We start from the raw sequence: 19257 nt of genomic DNA, 5'->3' as shown, positions 1-19257 counted from the left end.
GATTGGCTACGCTTTGTCCCGCCCTCCCGTCTCTTGCCTTCCTTAAGCGTCACAGACGCGCCAAAAAAAGAACTCTGGAGGAACCCGGAGTTTAGCTTGTGGTGTTAGGCTCGGGTTTTACCCGCCTTGAGTCTCGCGTTCCGGTGCTCGGCGACCCTGGCACCCGGGCTGCTCTGGAACCTGAGTGTCCGCGTAGCCCTGCGTGCGCGTGCGCACCGCCTAGGCCCGGTCGCTGGCTGGGAGGACTCGGGGGGGGGGGGGGGGGGGGGGCTCTCGCAATTAGGACGACGGGACGCGAATGAAGTCAGGGACTGCGGGTCCTAAATATATGTTGGACTTGCCACCGTTCCCAGTATGTTATCCTATTGGGTCGCTGTGGAAGGTGGTGTTGTGATGGGATGTCTCATCTTGAGCGTCCTGAGGGCTTGTGTTTTGTCTCAGTGTTATTACAAACAAGCTTCTTTGCGAACCTTTTAGTTATTAACTAAACCCTTTCGAGATTAGAATAGGCTCTCTTAATGAATTTCACCGCAGTGTATGAATATATCATTAATACTTTGTAGCAGTGGGATAGGCATTTTTAAGTGGATTTTTATTATCCTTTAGAACAGTTTAGGACAGCTTGCCACAGAAAATAATACAACAAAGATTGAACTACAATATAGCCCTAGAATCTTACAGGTGGGGATTATGTTCAGCTAGTATTGCCTAATAATAGTCTCAAACACTGCAGACAGGTTCAAGTTACCGTCTTTATTTCTCTCTTGGTGGTTCTTTGAAAACTGGAGCTGAGTAAACGGCTGTAGTGTACCTTAAATCGTGATGGGTATTAAATTCTTGAGGCCGGGCGGTGGTGGCGCACGCCTTTAATCCCAGCACTTGGGAGGCAGAGGCAGGCGGATCTCTGTGAGTTCGAGGCCAGCCTGGTCTACAAGAGCTAGTTCCAGGACAGGCTCCAAAGCCAGAGAGAAACCCTGTCTCGAAAAACAAACAAATTCTTAAATAATTACACAAAACGTAAGCTTTATACTGTGGCATGGAATTTTGCAAGCCTATGTGCAAGTTCTCAAACACAACGCATTAATTTCCTCCTTTTACTACGTTAATACGTTTTTAGGAGTGTTGTTGACCTTTAGAAGACATGAGCGGTGCGTATAGAGGAAGAGGTTTTGGACGGGGAAGATTCCAAAGCTGGAAGAGAGGAAGAGGTGGCGGGAGCTTCTCAGGAAGCTGGAGAGAAAGAGAGGACAGAACTGACCCGAGTAAAGCCACAGGAAAGCAAACTTCTGGTAAGTGCGTTCTCATGAAAGCAACAACTCAAGGGCCAGGAAATGGTGGAGTGGGAAAGAGTGCCTGCCACCATGCCCCATGACCCTCAGGTCGCTAGGAACCCACTTCGATAGAAGGAGAGAACTGACTCCTGCAAGCTGTCATGTGACCTCCACGTGTGCACATTGGCATGGGTTGGCCCACACGTGGTCACAGACAACACACACATGCATAAACATGTTTTAAAAAAGCAAGTCATGCCTAGTAGACAGCAGGATATTATTTTTATTGACCTGTCCAGTTTAGACTCTATTAATAGACCCTGGGAGGAGGGGCTAGGAGTGAAAACAGTGCTTTGTTTTTTTACTAACATCATATTCTGCTTTTTCAGAACAGACTTCGCAGCCTTTACGTCTACAGTCAACGTTGGATCAGTTTATACCGTATAAGGGCTGGAAGCTTTATTTCTCTGAAGGTAGAGTTAAAGATCTTAAACGTACCTGGAGTTAGATATCCATTTCTGGATACTACATTTCATGTTACCATGATTCAGTTGGCTGTCTGATAACATGCCTTCTGCTCTTCCAAACATTTGTTAGGAGTGTTGTTTTTATGCATGTATCAGGAAAACAAACTGGTGAGTGTCTCAAAGAAGGGTTTAATACAAAGAATTAGATGTGTATGTGGAAGACTCAAAAAGCAGAAAGGGAGCACTGAGGTAGCCTCCTGGAAAGTAGTGATTTCCGGACACAGCAGTCTGATCCCTGTGGCTGAGGGAGAACAAACATCCAACATTCCAAGGCTGCCAGAAGTTGGGAGTTCAAAGATGGAGGAACAGTAGAGATGTCGTTTTAATCTCAGGGCACCCTCCAAAGCTGTGCTTTAGGACTTAGGAAGGCACCCTGCTTTGTGCTCAGAACACAGATGAATGAAGCTGGTTGAGCCCAGCAACTAAGGACTCATCAGATGTTGGTTGGATCCTGGAGCTTGGAACAATAGTTGTTCTGTGCAGTAGGAGAGATACTGAAAAGAACCGCAATAAGAGGCTGGTGAGGTCGCTCAGAAGTTAAGCATACTTACTATTCTTCTAGAGGGTCTGAACTTGGGTTCCAGAGGAAAGTTTGCTCTGAAACCCTCTTTTGGCCTCTGCAGACACCTGCACATGTAACATACTTAACACAGACACACATATGCATAAAAGTAAATCTTAAAAGAATGAATAAAAACAAGAATAGTTTATTTCATACTTCTTGCCGCCTTCCAGTCCTTACAGTGTCTCCAGTTGGCTAAACCTAAAGGTTGTCTGGGAACTTGGGCACAGATGTCAGTGTCCCAACAAGAAACACAGTAATAGGCTTGGAACTAAGAGTTAGATGCCACTTCAAGTCTGTGTAGAGATGAGTACCATCTACTGTCAGACATTTTTATGAACTGTGGAGATGTTCTTCCTTTATGGTATCTACATGCTTGTTATCTCTTTTATGAAATGTGCTTTTTGTTCTTTTTATTTAAATCTGTGGATTTTTGTTTGCTTGTTTTTGTTTTTCGAGACAGGGTTTCTCTGTGTATCTTTGGATACTGTCCTGGAACTAGCTCTTGTAGACCTGGCTGGCCTCCAACTCTGCCTACTTCTGCCTCCTGATTAAAGGCATACACCACCACTGCCCAACTAAAGCTGTGTGTTTTTCCCCCTCTAGTATACTATATTGCTGTGGTCAAGGATCCTGTCTTTGTGACTTTCAGTATTCATTCTGTGAATGAATTCTTCTTTCCTTCCCTATTAACTTGATAGATGTGTTTCACAGACGATCTTTTAATTCCTTTATGATACATTAACCACCAACGTTTTTATTATTGTCCTAACAGCTCAGAGAACTGTAAGTGACCTTTAGATTACTAAAGATGGGATTTAAGAGATACCTTGCTTAAAGTTGACCAGCTCTATTTCACTAGACTGAAGCAGCATTATAGTTTTGAGATTACAGTTAAGCATTGGTCTGTGGTCTGTCTTCAGTCTTCAGAAATAATTTGAAAGGTAGCAGTCTGAACAAGTAGAATTTACTTTGCAAAGACAGTGATTATGTTTAGCTCCGTTCCTGTGAATGGCTTTGCATTTATTATAATGACTAGTTAAGTTTATTGTATGAGGTATTTGAATTGATATACTCAAGACTCAGTAGAAAGTTTCTCAGCTCTTTGGACTTTTATAGATATTTCAGGTTATTCAGATGTCATTTTCTTTTTAGAATCTCAAGTATTCATATCAGTATTCAGATCTAATCACAATACAAAGTAAGGGGGGAAATTTGTGGTGTTTCTAGGGATCTGTCTCAGGAACATATAAATGCTTCTTTGATTATTGGTGCTAATGCTGTATTTGTTGGATTAGTTTACAGTGATAGTTCTCCTTTTATTGAGAAGATTCAAGCTTTTGAGAAATTTTTCACAAGGCATATTGACCTTTATGATAAGGTAAGTGCTTTCTACAGCAACACTGACAGTCTGTCTTTATGTGACAGCTAACTGGACAGTGTGTTTGAGGTGCTAGTGAGTGTGATGCTGGAGTGGATGGGTGTCACTTAGTTCCTGGTTCTCACATACCAGCGGTGTGGGCCTACGTGAATTATATTATCTCTACTTAAGCTTTCTCGTCCTTAGAGATACTATCATAAATAGAAATTTTAAAAGTTTGTTAAGTATGTACATGAAAATATTTGCAATATTACAGCTATGTAAGAAAACTTAGAATTATCACTGTGTTGACTATTCCATGCTTTCTCAAAGTGCATACTAAATAATTATGATAAGTGACTTGCAAAAAAGCAATTGTTATATTTAAGATTTAATCTTTTATAGGATGAAATAGAAAGAAAGGGAAGCATTTTGGTGGACTTTAAAGAGCTGACAAAAGATGATGAAATAACTAACTTGATACCAGATATAGAAAATGCATTAAGAGATACCCCTGAGAAAACCTTGGCATGTATGGGTCTGGCAATACATCAGGTAAATTTAGCCAACGTTTTAAATGGAAATACCATAGTGTCAGTGCTTTTTAAAAGGTACTTAGCTTTTACTAACAGAAGTTGGTTAGAATTTAAGGATTGTAGACTTCCCCTAGGAGATAACAAATTCAGCCTATATACAATTTCCTTGAATCAGCTTAATTTTACTCGATATAGAAGTTATGATTTTTTTTGAGGAGATATCTGATTTAATATGAAATATAAAACAAGCATGGTGTCAGGAATTTGGAGCACAAGGACTGACCTCAAATGTGAGTTCCTTTAGCATCAGAAAAATCACTTCTCCGAGGGTCCCATGCGTAGACTGAAAGTGACAGTTGTTCTGTGCTTGTGTCAGTTTTCCTCAGGGACAGACGACACAGCACCTGAAAGCACCCACCGAAGTGCTTCCAGGTAAAGGGAAGCAGATCCCAGGAAAGGCACAGATTAGTGCTGGGTGCCTTGAGAGGTGGGGTAGAATGGGGAAAGCTCAAGGGAAGATGTGGGCTTAGGATAGGTCTTAAATGAATACGTAGAATCTGGACACTGCAGGGGAGGTCAGGCCATCCTGGTGCACTGCTGAACACCCTGCACTGGGAACCCTGCCTCTTGCCTTCAGACTCATCCAGTCCATTATTCCCCTAGCCAGGCAGCTGTGCCATCTCCTTACTCATCTAACATGCTCTTCAGCACAATTCCTTTCCATCCTTCCTGCTCTGGCTCACGCTGAGGCATGCCCTACTGAATGTTTTGTAGTGGAACCCAGTGGGTAATGGCTTTGAGGGCTGTTATTTTATGTGTATGAGTGCTTTGCCCACATGTATGTGTGACTAGTGCCCAAAGACGTCAGAAAAAAGCATGGATCCTCTAGAACTGGACTTGGGCCACCATGCAGGTGCTGGGAACTGAACCTCAGTCCTTTGCAAGAACAGCGAGTGTTTTTAACTGCTGAACCATCTTGCCAGCCCCCAATGTAAGGACTTTTAATGTTAGGTTTATTTGGGACAAAAGGTAGGGATGCTGAAGTTTTCTGGTACAGGTACAAGAAGATCCCAAATGAAATAATTTACTGCAAAATAGTCATAATCGGTTATCAGTCTTTTAGCTATTACAGTACTGTTTATTTATTTATTTTTTTCCTGAGCTCTTCATGAACTTTGGGTTCTCTCTGAGAGTTCTGCTTAAAGAGTATTGTTTTTCAATTTTTGACTAAGGTATTAACCAAGGACCTTGAACGGCATGCAGCTGAATTACAAGCTCAAGAGGGATTGTCTAATGATGGGGAAACAATGGTAAACGTGCCACATATTTTTGCAAGGTAAGAAGCTTGATGCTATTTTTTCTCAATAACTTTTTGATTGTTGTAAAACAAATGGATTTCATTGTGAAACATTTATGCATACATATATTATGACTGTTTTTATTTTCCTCCCATCCCCCACTGGCCTCACTTATTTCCCCTCTCAACCTTTGACTGGATCCCTTCCTCTCCTTAAATAGTGCTTGCTTCTGTTTTCATGGCGCAGAGATTCCGTTACCCTCTCTTGTTTACCCCTCCTATCTCCCTTGAGACTTGTTCCCCCACTTCCGTGACCCTTTCTACGTTCATGTGTGTGTCTATAAATCTATAAATCTGTACTTCATCTATGAGAACAAGCATGCAGTGTATATTTCTGAGTCTTGCATATTTCACTTAATGTAATAATCTCTGATTCTATCCATTTTTATAAGTGTCATAATTTCATTCTTTTTTACAATCTAATAAAATTGTGTTATGTACCACATTTTCCCTATGTATTTATCTATTACAGCTATCTAGACTAGTTCATTATCTTGGCTCTTGTGAGTAGTACAGCAGTAAATGTGAGTGAATTCATTCAGAATCCTTGAGGTTTATACCCAGTAGTGGTAAAGCCGAGTCATATAATAATTCTGTTTTCCATTTCTTAGGGTTACTGATTTTTTCAGTTTACATTTCCCCAGAAGTGTATGAAAGATCCTGACAGCATTTCTTACCTTTTTTTTTCTTATTGATAGTAGTTTTTACTGACTGAGATGAAATCTCAAAGCAGTTTTATCTTGCTTTTCCATGGTGCCTAATTGACAGTGAAATTCTACAAATATCTGTTGGTCATTTGTATTTTTTCCCTTGTGAACTATATTCAGTGTATTCTTTCTTGCTCACATGTTTTTTTTTTAAATTTATTTATTTATTAAAGATTTCTGTCTCTTCCCCGCCACCGCCTCCCATTTCCCTCCCCCTCCCCCAATCAAGTCCCCCTCCCTCATCAGCCCAAAGAGCAATCAGGGTTCCCTGCCCTGTGGGAAGTCCAAGGACCACCCACCTCCATCCAGGTCTAGTAAGGTGAGCATCCAAACTGCCTAGGCTCCCACAAAGCCAGTACGTGCAGTAGGATCAAAAACCCATTGCCATTGTTCTTGAGTTCTCAGTATTCCTCATTGTCCGCTATGTTCAGAGAGTCCGGATTTATCCCATGCTTTTTCAGACCCAGGCCAGCTGGCCTTGGTGAGTTCCCGATAGAACATCTCAGTGTGTGGGTGCACCCCTCGTGGTCCTGAGTTCCTTGCTCGTGCTCTCTCTCCTTCTGCTCCTGATTTGGACCTTGAGATTTCAGTCCAGTGCTCCAATGTGGGTCTCTGTCTCTGTCTCCTTTCATCGCCTGATGAAGGTTAATATTCAGGAGGATGCCTATATCTTTTTCTTTGGGTTCTCCTTATTTAGCTTCTCTAGGATCACTAATTATAGGCTCAATGTCCTTTGTTTATGGCTAGAAACCAAATATGAGTGACTACATCCCTGTACCTCTTTTTGAGTCTGGCTTACCTCACTCAGGATGGTGTTTTCTATTTCCATCCATTTGCATGCAAAATTCACAAAGTCCTTGTTTTTTACTGCTGAGTAGTACTCTAATATGTATATATTCCATACTTTCTTCATCCATTCTTCCATTGAAGGGTGCTCACATGTTTTTGTGTAGTGAAAAGTATTTAAGAACAAGAACCTTGGGTTGGTGAGAAGGCTCAGTGGATAAAAGATGCTGCCACTGAGCCTGATGACCTGAGCTCAGTCCCTGGAACCTATATAGTGGAAGGACAGAGCCAACTCCCACAGGTTGTCCTCTGAGCGCCACATGTACGCCATAGTACACTCATGTGTGCCCTTGCACACACTAATCAGTAAATGCTGAAAGAAAAGGAAAGGAAAAAAGCCAAAAACAGAACGAGAACCTCCGTTTATATAAATAAGGAAACCAATGTTCCTTGCTTATTTGGTACCATAACCAAATGACCTACTGAGGATTATTCTAACACATCATGATAAACGTTAATATTTTTCTACCTCAGTAAGCTGATTTCCTGACCTGAAAACTTGTAAAGGTTGTTTTTGAACCTGTTAAGACTACTATATAAATGTGATTATTTGTGAAGTGTACTTAACTAAATTCTTAGAATTATATTAGACACAGGGGAGTAAATATTCTCTACTTCATCATTTCCAGAGTTTTTAAATTCTTTAAACTTCAGGGTTTTGTTTTTCTCTTCCAAAAATTTATAGGAGATATTTTGTAGCAGCTCTTTAAAAAGAAGTTAGGCAGGTGTGGTGGTGCACACCTTTAATCCTGGCACCTGAGAAGTTAGGCCAGGAGTGGTGGTATACACCTTTAATCCAAGCATCCGAGAAGCAGAGACAGGCAGATATCTGAGTTCAAGGCCTGTCTCTGTAGGGAGTCTTTCTCTGTCCCTCCAGCCTGCTCCCAAATAACCACATAGAGACTTCTTATTAAATTATGAAAGTTTGGCTGATAGCTTAGAACTTGTTTCTCGCTAGCTCTTTTAACTTAACCCATTTTTATTAATCTATGTGCTGCCCTGAGACTTGTTTACCTCATTTAATATTGTCCATTCTGTTTTCATATTTCTTCTCTGTCTCCTGGCATCTTCACCCTTCTTCCTAGCATCCTCTGTGCCTGGAAATTAGCTATTGACCATTCAGCTCTTTATTAAACCAACCAGAGTGACACTTCTAGGGGGCTGGAGAGATGGCTCAGCGGTTAAGAGCATTGCCTGCTCTTCCAACTTCCAAAGGTCCTGAGTTCAATTCCCGGCAACCACATGGTGGCTCACAACCATCTGTAATGAGGTCTGGTGCCCTCTTCTGGCCTGCAGGCATACATGTAGAAAGAATATTGTATACATAATAAATAAATAAATAAATATTTCAAACAAAAAAATTAAAAAAAAAACAAAAAAAACCCAAAATGCCTCAAAACAGCAACAAAACTAAGCATAAAACACACACACACACACACACACACACACACACACACAGAGAGAGAGAGAGAGAGAGAGAGAGAAACATGAAAAACGTTAGAAACTCTAGAGTCACTTTATCTATAGAATTTTCCTTTTGAAATTAATTTTCCTTTCTTTGTTCTTTTGTTTGTTTTGTTTTGTTTTTGTTTTTCTTTTTTTAAAGATTTTATTGATTATGTATATAATACAGTGCTCTGCCTCCATGTATGACTACAGGCCAGAAGAGGGCACCAGATCTCATTGTAGATGATTGCTAGCCACCATGTGGTTGCTGGGAATTGAACTCAGGACCTCTGGAAGAACAGTCAGTGTCCTTAACCTCTGAGCTATCTTTCCAGCCTTGTTTTTTGTTTTTTTTTTCAAAACAGGGTTTCTTTCTTAGCCCTGGCTGTCCTGTAACTCACTTTGTAGACCAGGCTGGCCTTGGACTCAGAGATTTATCTGCCTCTGACTCCTGGGTTCTGGTATTAAAGGCGTACATTCCACAGTGGCTTCCTTTTTTTTTTCATTAATTCTTTCCCTCTCACTTTTTCCCTAGATGGCAACATATGAGATTAGCAATTTTTAATAAAATTTAGCTCATGTGAAATTTCTGGGATAAATTCTACAGCTGCTCCCAAAGGAACCTGTGAAAATACAACTCTTTCTGTTCATCATAAGTTTATAGATAGGCACATTCTTGCTTTATTTTTAGAGTGTACAACTATGAGCCCTTAACACACCTCAAGAGCATCCGAGCAAACTGCTATGGGAAGTACATCTCTGTAAGAGGGACTGTGGTTCGTGTCGGTAACATCAAGCCTCTCTGCACCAAGATGGCTTTCCGTTGTGCTGCATGTGGAGAGATCCAGAGCTTCCCTCTTCCCGATGGGAAGTACAATCTTCCTACAAAGGTGATGTGTTCCTTAACCAACTTTACCTTCTGTCATCTTTAAGAAGGCACATCCGTTTACAGAAAACCTTTCCCAGAGTCTTTGATCAGAGCTGTTGCAGAGCAAATGGCCTTATACTTAGATCTCAAAACCACAAGACTGTTATTTCTCATGACTTCTTGGTTTAGAAGGCGAGAAGAACTCCCACCTGGGTAATTCTGCCTCTGTGTCTCCGTGGTGTTCCAGCCCATGATGGCTGGAACTGGTAGAGGTGTCCTGACTGGGCACCTTCCTTATGGGCTGCTTTTGGCTTTTCACACACGTGATGGTAGTTCAGAGCTTGTAGTCTGCTCTTGGCTGCTGACAGCTGCTGTGGAAAGAGCAGTTGGTAGGCAGAATGCTGCCTTTCATATGCCGGCCTTGGAAATCATGCACCATGACTTCTGTCACAGACTGCCAGATTCCAGGAGGGGAAACTGACTCCCGCTACTGATCAGGGAGTTACACTGTTCCTATCTGCTACAGTGCCTTAGGTTTATAAATGTACCTGGAGCTTCAGACACACAAGTGACTTAGGAAAACTTGAACACATCCTGCATATACAGTGAGAATCACTTGTCAAGTGAATATACCACACAATACAAAGGGGCTAGAGGAGACCTGAGGGTTAAAACAAAGGTTCTTGATAAAGACTTTCCAGAGGAAGAAGATTGGGTCAAAGCATGTAGACTGAAGAAGGGGCAGGCAAGGAGCCTAAGACTGGGAGAGTTCCTGGGTTTAGAGAAAGGAATAAGTATACAGTCGGAAGGTGAGATGGGAGCTTTGGCTACTCACAGCAAAAAGGAAGTACAGGCAATGAGAAAGGTCAGCTAGAAAAGGGCCAAGAATGACATCTGAAGATTATAACAGGAAGTGGGTAAGATTGTAACTTAGTTACTGTAAGATGTGATTATGGCTTACCAGAGTCCGTGTGAATCTCGTGTTGCAGTGTCCTGTGCCTGCCTGTCGAGGGAAGTCCTTTGCTCCTCTGCGCAGCTCTCCGCTCACAGTTACAGTGGACTGGCAGTTGATCAAGTAAGCACTCAGAACATAAAGTAAAAGAGTTCTTGTTCTGCCGAGGAAGTCTGGTTTTATTATATATATCGTGGCATCTGATCTACAAACAGTGCTTATTTGATGAGACTGTTTTAAAATGCTAATTATCTCTTTGACATTGATTGGTTACTGGATTCTAGAAAGGATGCAGCTATTACATCCCATTGCTACTGAGAAGTGGTTCATTTTGTACTTAAATGTCGTGACTCATTTCATACTCCATGATGGGCTGTGATAATATTGAAGTTTTAGATAATCATTTAAAAGTGGGCTATTTTATGATAGGTTCTCATTTTCTGTTCAACATTTTATGCCATTTACTATTGGTTTATTTTACTTTATTTGTTTTGCAAGTAAGGCATTGGTTTTTTGTTTTGCAAAGAAGGTTTATTTTTATTTATGTGTAGTATGTCTACATGAATGTGTGCCATGAATGTGTTAGTGCCTGTAGAGGTCAGAAGAGGACATCAGAGGCCAGAAGATTGGCATGGGATTGAACCCCCGAGCTGTAGTTACAGGCAGTTCATGAGTGTTGGGAACTGAACATGGGTCCTTTAGTAGAACAGTAAGTGCTCTTAACCGTGGAGCCATCTCTCCAGCCTCCTCATTATGTAGTTTTCATCTAGTCATTCCAGCTTTGATTCTATGTCCATGACAGCTCCTTGAGTCTACTTAGTTTTTGTCTTCCCTGCTGTTAGTGGGGCGCCTGATGCTGTCGGACTCTCATTCCCTTTAGGGTGCTGAACTCCCCCTCTTTGTAATCTCTTTATTTGTGCACCTATGAAATGGTGAAGGATACCTAGTTATTTTCATGCCCCTTGACACTTTTTGTCCCTGAGTTATCTTCTCTTTGGACTTCAGTCATGTGCGCCCCTATCATTACCCATTGTCTTGTGTCTGCCCCACCTTTTCATTTCTCGCTTGCTTTCCAAATTAGTTGTTGGTGGTGTTCCATTTCTAGAAACCTTTGCTTTTTATGTTGCTGTCATTGTATCGAGACTAACTTTGTAGCCCATAACCTGTATCCACAATTCTCTTAGCCTCTTGAGCACTGGAGTTACAGACATGCACCACGCTGACTTACCCTGGTGATTTTAATTTTCTGATTTCCCTCTGTTCCCATCTCAAAACACTTTTTATTTTGTTTTTTTGGACATACTCTTAGACTTCTGTTTTTTTTTTTTTTTTTTTTTAATTTTCTCTTCCTGAACCTCTACCATTTCAGAGATGAGGTGAGAAATTGTTTGCAGAGGTGGGATCTTCTTTTCTGCTCTCTGTGTGTTGGAGTTCTTCCTCTTTGGGTCTTCTTCCCAAGTAAGACAGTTTTGAGTGTTCTTGAATTGGTTAGAGCTCCTAAAATGCTGAACTGAGGAGGTTTTATTCTGGATTTGAGGTAGCTGTGTGGACATCTTAGCGCCCTCTTAGAAGGAATTTGCCCATTCCTATAGGATAGTGTTCCTGCTCCTGATGGTAAATTCTTGTTCTTTCCCTACTTGATTGCCAACTCCTTCCAAAGAAATTCTAAAAACTTATTTTTGTACTGTCTGTTGCTGCCTGTCCCCAACTTTGAGAACCTCTTGGGGCTCTCCTGAGACCCTGGGTTGCCGCTTCTCTATCCCCTGATGAGTTTAGTCTGTGCATTCTGGACAGCATTGTGCTTCATCCATCACTATTTCACTGTCTGCTCTTTTCAGAAGTTTCACTAATACCTCATTTGTTACCGCGACATTTGCATGCTCCAAACTTGCCTTCACTTCTTTGGTGACTCTTATTTGTTGGATTCTTTTTTTTTTTTTTTTTTTTTTTTTGAGACAGGGTTTCTCTGTGGCTTTGGAGCCTGTCCTGGAACTCGCTCTGTAGACCAGGCTGGTCTCGAACTCACAGAGATCCGCCTGCCTCTGCCTCCCGAGTGCTGGGATTAAAGGCGTGCGCCACCATCGCCCGGCTATTTGTTGGATTCTTGAGGGATGCTAGGTGAAATGAATACAAATATGTTCATTCTGCCATCCTCAACTGGGAACTATTAAAGTGATTTTTGAAATACCATTGAACTCCTTACAAACCAGTTTGCCTTCTTCTAGAGCAGCATTGTACAGATCCTGAACAGTCACTGTATTGAAGAAAACAGCTGAAGGAAGATGTATTCTAACTTGAAACTGTTGAATGCCTTAGGATACAGGAGCTGATGTCTGATGCACAGAGAGAAGCAGGGCGGATCCCTCGAACAATCGAATGTGAACTCGTTCATGATCTTGTAGATAGTTGTGTCCCAGGAGATACAGTGACAATTACTGGAATTGTCAAAGTCTCAAATACCGAAGAAGGTATGTTGTAACTTTCTTCATGACTGTCTCTCAACAGTGATATATTAGCTTTTTTTATCTATAAGATACTTCTGCATCTCAAATAATTTAGGAATTCCTTTTTTCTTTGTAAGATGAAGTGCTCTAGTCCTCAAGAAGCTGAGGTAGAAGGGTCGTCACAGTTTGAGGTTCCTCTTAAGGCCTTGTCTCTAAAAAGCCTCAAGTGAATAGTAAATAAAGTTACTCAGTCATAAATCTTGTTGAACAGTCAGTCAAGTTCTTGTATAGAAAATGAAAACAGTACATTTAATGTTTTGAATTTATAGGTTCTCGGAATAAGAACGATAAGTGCATGTTCCTTTTGTACATTGAGTCAAATTCTGTTAGCAACAGCAAAGGACAGAAATCTCAGACTGCAGAGGACGGGAGTCAGCATGGGACACTGATGGAGTTCTCACTTAAAGACCTCTATGCCATCCAAGAGATTCAGGCCGAAGAGAACCTGCTGAAGCTCATTGTCAAGTATGTCTTAGTGACCCGAGGCTTTGCCACAGATATGCATGGCAGTATGCTCTTGGTTACTTGTCAGAGAAACTAGTCAGAATGCGCAACAACTTGAATCCGTAGAGCACGTGTAGGCCGCTATTTGTTATTTCATGGTAGGGGTGTTTATACTTAGGCCTTTTTAGGAAAAATGATGCCTAGCTTAAATGATGACTGTCTCACACAGAAGTTTGCCGTGTACTTATTAGTTAGTAACGTACTTGTCTTACTTGATATAGTATGCTTTTGGCATTCTGTCAATTTGGGGGTAATTTTGAAGAAATGAGGAAAATCAAGAAGGAAGAAGACTCGGAGTACATTCTGTAAAAAATTGATCAAGGTTTCTGGCTCCAGAATTGAGTCTTTTCTTTCTATTTTTCATATGTCAGTTTGCCAACTGAGGAAAGTCTTGAGTTACTTAAGTTCTTGTCCTTAAATGCATGAATTTCCCACCACATAGCCACCCTGACCTACTCTGGGAAAGCTGGTGCTGTGATAGGATCTGCGTGTGTGAGCTACAGAGGGGTTGTCTGGGCAGGCAGGCAGGCGCCAGGAACAGCCACGTGGAGGCCCAGGCAGCTGTCACTCCTCACTGGCTGTAAGTGAAGCAGCCCCTTAGTGGCCCGTCTTTGGCACTGCTCACCAGTTTGCCTCTTTCTCCATCTTCATGTTTGTGATTTCATCATCCAAACTGAAGTTTTTTAAAGAATTATCTTTCACTTTATTAATCTAGCAGATTAGTGATGTAGGCACACTGTTTTTCAGGAAGTTTTTAGTGAAAATACCACACCCAATTGATTTGCATGTTGTTGCTTTCTACTACTAGTTGAATGCTAGAGACTGAGTCAGTATGGTCTACACAGCTGAAATTATTTCCACCCTGGACCTTTAGTTTATTGACCAGTGCTAGATAAGAAGTGGACTGTGAGAGGACAGAGAAGATAGAGTTAGAACTGTCAGGACACAGCAGTTATGCTTCAGTTTAGATGCCTTTGGAGGCAACGGTTTGGCTAAATGTCATTTATTTGGGAGAGGAGCTCAGAAGTAGCAGGAAGGCAGGGGTAGTACAGAGAAGGGATGGCAGCCGGGCCTGGTGCCCTAACAAGAGTGCCTCCTGGGGACCTAGATTTGAGGAACAGCCCAGCACTTCTGTTCTGCTCTTTGTCTACTGGCGATGCTTCTCTGGCCGTAGAAAAGTCACAGGCACAGGTGCTTGGTAGGAAGCTGGTGGCAGTTAGACTGGGACGTGGTAAATAATTAGTTTCAAGGGACACCAGGTTCTGTTTATTAAAACAGGAGGAAGATTCACACTTTACTCCTGGCTACTACCCTGGCCATTTTTATTCATTCCTTACTTACAAAATGGACACATGCAAATACTGTGTGTGTGTGTGTGTGTGTGCGCGCGCGCGCGCGAGCGAGCACACACATTATGTTAACATCAGGTATGTTCCTTGTGTTTATTGCTAAGCATCTTATGTTTTGAGCCAGTCTCTCAGTGAATCTGGAACTTAGAGGTTGGCTAAACTGGGCAGTGAGCACCAGGGATCCGTCTGTCTCTACCTCCCCAGTGCTAGGATTACAGCTTCCCACTATACCTGTGGTTTTTTTTGGAGGGTGGGGGTTGTTGCTGTTGTTGTTGTTTTTTTACAGGGCTTCTCTGTGTAGCTTGACTATCCTGGAACTCACTCTGTAGATCATGCTGACCTTAAACTCAAGAGATATCCCTGCCTCTACCACCAGAGTGCTGGGATTAAAGGCGTGTGCCCCACCATCTGGCTTATACTTATTTTTTTTTTTTAACATGATTCTGGAAGTCTGAAATTTTTATACTTTTGCAGCAAGAGCTCTGTAGGTTGAATCACTTTCCAGCCCTTGTAGGTCTGTTTCCTTATATTCACATTTTAATCTGACCCTTCTGAATTGAACTGAAAAGAAACGAAATTCTATACTATCTTCAAATACTAATATTTGTACTGAGCTTAGTTATTAGTGTCCTATTTTCCGTGACAACTACACAGATTAAAGATGTCTGTTCAAATAAAACAAGAAACCTGGAATGTGGAAAACGTGATAATAGTTCATTTAATTCTGTAAGATCAGCTGTGTTAAGATGTTTTTCAAGTACTCCCTCAGAGAAGCATGGATTTTAAAGCATCCTTCTCTTTATAGATTAAATAAAGTTTACTGTAAAAATAAAATTTGTGGAATTGAGGAGATGTAGAATTTACTCCCTTTTTGGATACTAAGTAAAGAAAATTAAGGAAATTGTAAAGTAGACCTTCTAATGGACCTATGAAATTTAAGTTAGAATTTATAAATTGTCTTCTATTTTTCAGCTCACTTTGTCCTGTCATATTTGGTCATGAAGTAAGTATATTACTTCACCTTCATTCAAAAAGTACATCAGGTTGTCAATATTAATACTAAAAAGTAATTAGATTCTCTTACCAGTTATTAATATTTTGAGTCATCATTCTCCATAAGTTGATTATGTTGGAGGCAAATAATAGCCCTCGGGAGCTGCCAGCAGCTACTGGGAATGCAGCCCTGTGACACAAGACAAAGTAATTAGACACCAGGTTAAAGTCGGCACCGTAGGTGCTTCCTACGTGGGAATGGATTGGTGACACGCAGAGCTGTTCTTAGCAGTGTCTAAGATACCACTGATTTATATACTTTCAGTCTTGGTTTTTAATCGTTGTGTTATAGAAGTTTATTTGTAGATGTTTTTACTTTTGAGACAGGCTTTTGCTGTGTTGCCTCACATAGCCTTGAACTTAGAACCTTCCTGTGTTGGTATCTCTAAAGCTCTGGATTGTTGACATGCCTGGCTTTGTTTCTTGACTTCTTTGTAAAAAAAATAAGGTTCAGTTCAGTATCCCGGCTGGTAGCATAGCTCAGGGATAGAGCTTCTGACTAACTAGGTACCAAGCCTTGCCCTCCATCAGCACTGTGAAGAGAAAATAATCTCCAGACAGACAAGTCGTACTGTAACCATGCAGGAATTCCTCCTGCTAGTCATCTTGATGTTTTTCTGTCTTGTTCCCTCCTTCTACACGAGCTTGTTAAAGCAGGCTTGACGTTAGCACTCTTTGGCGGTAGCCAGAAGTACGCAGATGACAAAAACAGGATTCCTATTCGAGGAGACCCACATATCCTGATTGTTGGAGATCCAGGCTTGGGGAAGAGTCAAATGCTGCAGGTATTAATTATTTAGTATTTTGCCTTCTGCTTATATAATGTATGAATAATTGACAGGTGACATTTCTCAACAAATGGCATTTGGGGTTGCAGAGGATCTAGTTTGTCTGGGGGTATAGAGGTACTGGAGTTTGTATGAGTAATATGTATTATATATGTGGCTCTGTTTTCACACCAGGCTAGTCTTCTGCCACACTCCACATAGGCATCCTGGTCTCTGGCGATATTAACTATGATGAAATGCTATTTTCCTTAGACCATTATTGCACCTGGTAATGCTTTGCTAATCTCTTGTGATGTGACTACAGCGATGAACAGAACAGAGAGGGAAGTAAAGCTGGTCATGTGTTCTCTCCTTACAAGTATATAGGCATCTTGCTAGGGCTTCAGAATATTCTGGTAAAGGTAAGGGATCTATATCTGTGTACATTGCCACCATTTCTCTGAATCCAAAGCAAAACAGCTTTTCTCACCAGTCGGTTGTTAGCCACTGAAGAAGATTCTGTCTCTGTCAGCCAGAGCCTGATGGTGTGTTCCTCTTGGGTTCGTGATGGCTCTAGAAGGTATTTTGTTGGATGCTTGTAGTCTTCCCAGAGTGGTGCCCAGCAGTGTCCTTCTTAAGGATGTCCACAAACCCCCTCCTTGCAGTCACTCCTGTGCTGATGAATCTTTGTCTAGCAGTTGAGCACTGGTTGTGTATCACAGTTGTCTTTGAAACTCTTTGAGGATGGTATAGGCAGCCTGAAGCTAGTACTTGTCCACATGTAGGGCCCCAAGGTGATCCTGGTGTGCAGACAGGATTACTTTGATCTTGCCATTGCATCTTCATCCCACCACCCTTCACACGTGTCATCTTTATTCCCTGTGGTTGAATAGTAAACCTGTCTTTTTCATTCCTTTAAAACATTACATCCTTGTTTGGGTCTCTGGCCAGAAGAACATACTTTAATCTGTTCTGAACCCTTGCAACAGCCTGATAGCGAGGCAAGGGTTACCTAGTTATAGTAAGAGTGAAAACAGAGGCTGAAGAGATGGTTAGCTGATTAAAAGCAATTGGCACTCTTGTAGAGGACCTGAATTTGGTTCCCAGTACCCACATAGCAGATCACAGCTATCTGTGTTTCTGGTTTCAGTGGATATGACGCCCTCTTCTGGCCTCCCCAGGCACTGCACACATGTGGTACACTTAATACATTCATGTAATACACCAATACACACACACACACACACACACACACACACACACACACACACCACACATCCCTAAACAATAAAAAACAATTTTAAAAAGCTATAATATTAGAGGCCATGTTTTAGAACAGCACTACTGGGAAACACTTAGCATTTATGTTCCTACTTTCTTCTGACCACTTAGTAAACCACCCCACTCTCAGATCATGGTGAGACTTCTCAAAACAGACTAACAAAGAGGCCTGCGAGTGTAGCTCAGTTGATAGAATGCTTGTCACACAGGACAGCTGTGGTTGTGTACCCTTGTAAAATCAGCACTCCAGGGTCATCCTCTGTACCACATAGTGACTCTGAAGAGGACAGCTCAGCTATGTGAGACCCTGTCTTGGGGAGAAACAACTGGCTCAGAAGTTGAAAATATTTGCTGCTATTCCAGAGGACCCAAGTTTGGTTCCCAGTACCCTTGTCAGGTGACTCAGAATCACCTGTAATTCCATCTCCAGGAAACCAGTACCCTCTTTCTGGCTTCTGTAGGCACCAGTGCATTTGTGGTGCACACACAGAAATATCCATCAGGGCTGGAGAGATGGCTCAGCCATTAAAGGGTAGGCTCACAGCCAAAATATAAGAAATATCCATCAAAAAAAAAAATTCAGGGATAGAGCCCTTACTTAGCATGTGCAACACTACCAGGGTTTGAACTGTTGACTGTGGTCAGTGATTCTTTTTTAACTGTGTGTGCGCGCTCCTGCCTGCCTGCCTGTGTGTTACTGTGTGGAGGCAGCCAGTGTCTTCTATCACTCTGCACATTACTCTTTGAGATGGGCTCTCTCACTGAACTTTGGAGCTTTTCATGTTGAGTAGAATGTATGGCCAGCAAGTCCCTAGGATCTACGTGTTTCTACTCCAGAAGCTCTGGGATTCTGAACGTTACAGCGCTTCGTCTGGCTTTTACAAGGGAGCTGGGGATCTGGACGTAGGTTCTTATGCTGCATGGCAACAAAAATGAGCCAGTTTTTCCATCCCTCTGAATGATTCTTTTAACCCTTTTGTTTTTAATAGGCAGCATGCAATGTGGCGCCCCGTGGTGTGTATGTCTGTGGAAATACCACCACCAGCTCTGGGCTGACTGTAACTCTTTCAAAAGACAGTTCCTCTGGAGATTTTGCTTTGGAAGCTGGTGCTCTGGTACTTGGTGACCAAGGTGAGAGACAAAAGGGATTAATAGTTCTGGGCTTAAAAACTTCCTTTAGATGAGCAGTGGTGATGCATGCCTTTAACGCCGGCACTCAGGAGGCAGAGGGAGGCGAATCTCTATGAGCTTGTGAGCAGTCTGGTCTACAAAGTGAGTTCCAGGATAGCCAGGATTGTTAAACAGAGAAACCCTGTCTCAAGAAATGATAAAAACAAAACAAAAAACCCTCCAAAACAAAATAGAAA

The 19257-nt window shown here is 41.7% G+C and overlaps 1 protein-coding gene across 3 annotated transcripts in view; it reads left to right on the top strand.

Moving 5' to 3' along the window:
• Positions 1 to 263: 263 nt before the first annotated feature.
• The window catches only part of Mcm8 (minichromosome maintenance 8 homologous recombination repair factor), a 33723-nt gene continuing 14729 nt past the window's right edge, over positions 264 to 19257 (top strand). The window contains exons 1-13 of one of the 3 annotated variants that reach the window (XM_041670502.1): positions 264 to 352; positions 1118 to 1289; positions 1661 to 1744; positions 3659 to 3741; positions 4126 to 4275; positions 5489 to 5592; positions 9304 to 9502; positions 10470 to 10555; positions 12749 to 12900; positions 13206 to 13401; positions 15762 to 15792; positions 16487 to 16627; positions 18880 to 19021. In XM_041670502.1, the coding sequence (XP_041526436.1) occupies positions 1142 to 1289; positions 1661 to 1744; positions 3659 to 3741; positions 4126 to 4275; positions 5489 to 5592; positions 9304 to 9502; positions 10470 to 10555; positions 12749 to 12900; positions 13206 to 13401; positions 15762 to 15792; positions 16487 to 16627; positions 18880 to 19021 (1516 nt within the window). In that variant the 5' untranslated portion in view covers positions 264 to 352; positions 1118 to 1141. Of the gene's footprint in view, positions 353 to 963; positions 1018 to 1117; positions 1290 to 1660; positions 1745 to 3658; positions 3742 to 4125; positions 4276 to 5488; positions 5593 to 9303; positions 9503 to 10469; positions 10556 to 12748; positions 12901 to 13205; positions 13402 to 15761; positions 15793 to 16483; positions 16628 to 18879; positions 19022 to 19257 lie in introns of those variants that run through there. The other 2 variants (XM_041670499.1, XM_041670501.1) reach the window with 2 other exon arrangements.

The sequence above is a fragment of the Microtus oregoni genome, unplaced genomic scaffold (assembly GCF_018167655.1).
Source record: "Microtus oregoni isolate MIOR12 unplaced genomic scaffold, Mior012 000020F_ref0000438, whole genome shotgun sequence".
In the NCBI taxonomy this organism is placed as follows: Eukaryota; Metazoa; Chordata; class Mammalia; order Rodentia; family Cricetidae; genus Microtus; species Microtus oregoni.
This window is presented reverse-complemented; position numbering and strand designations above follow the sequence as displayed.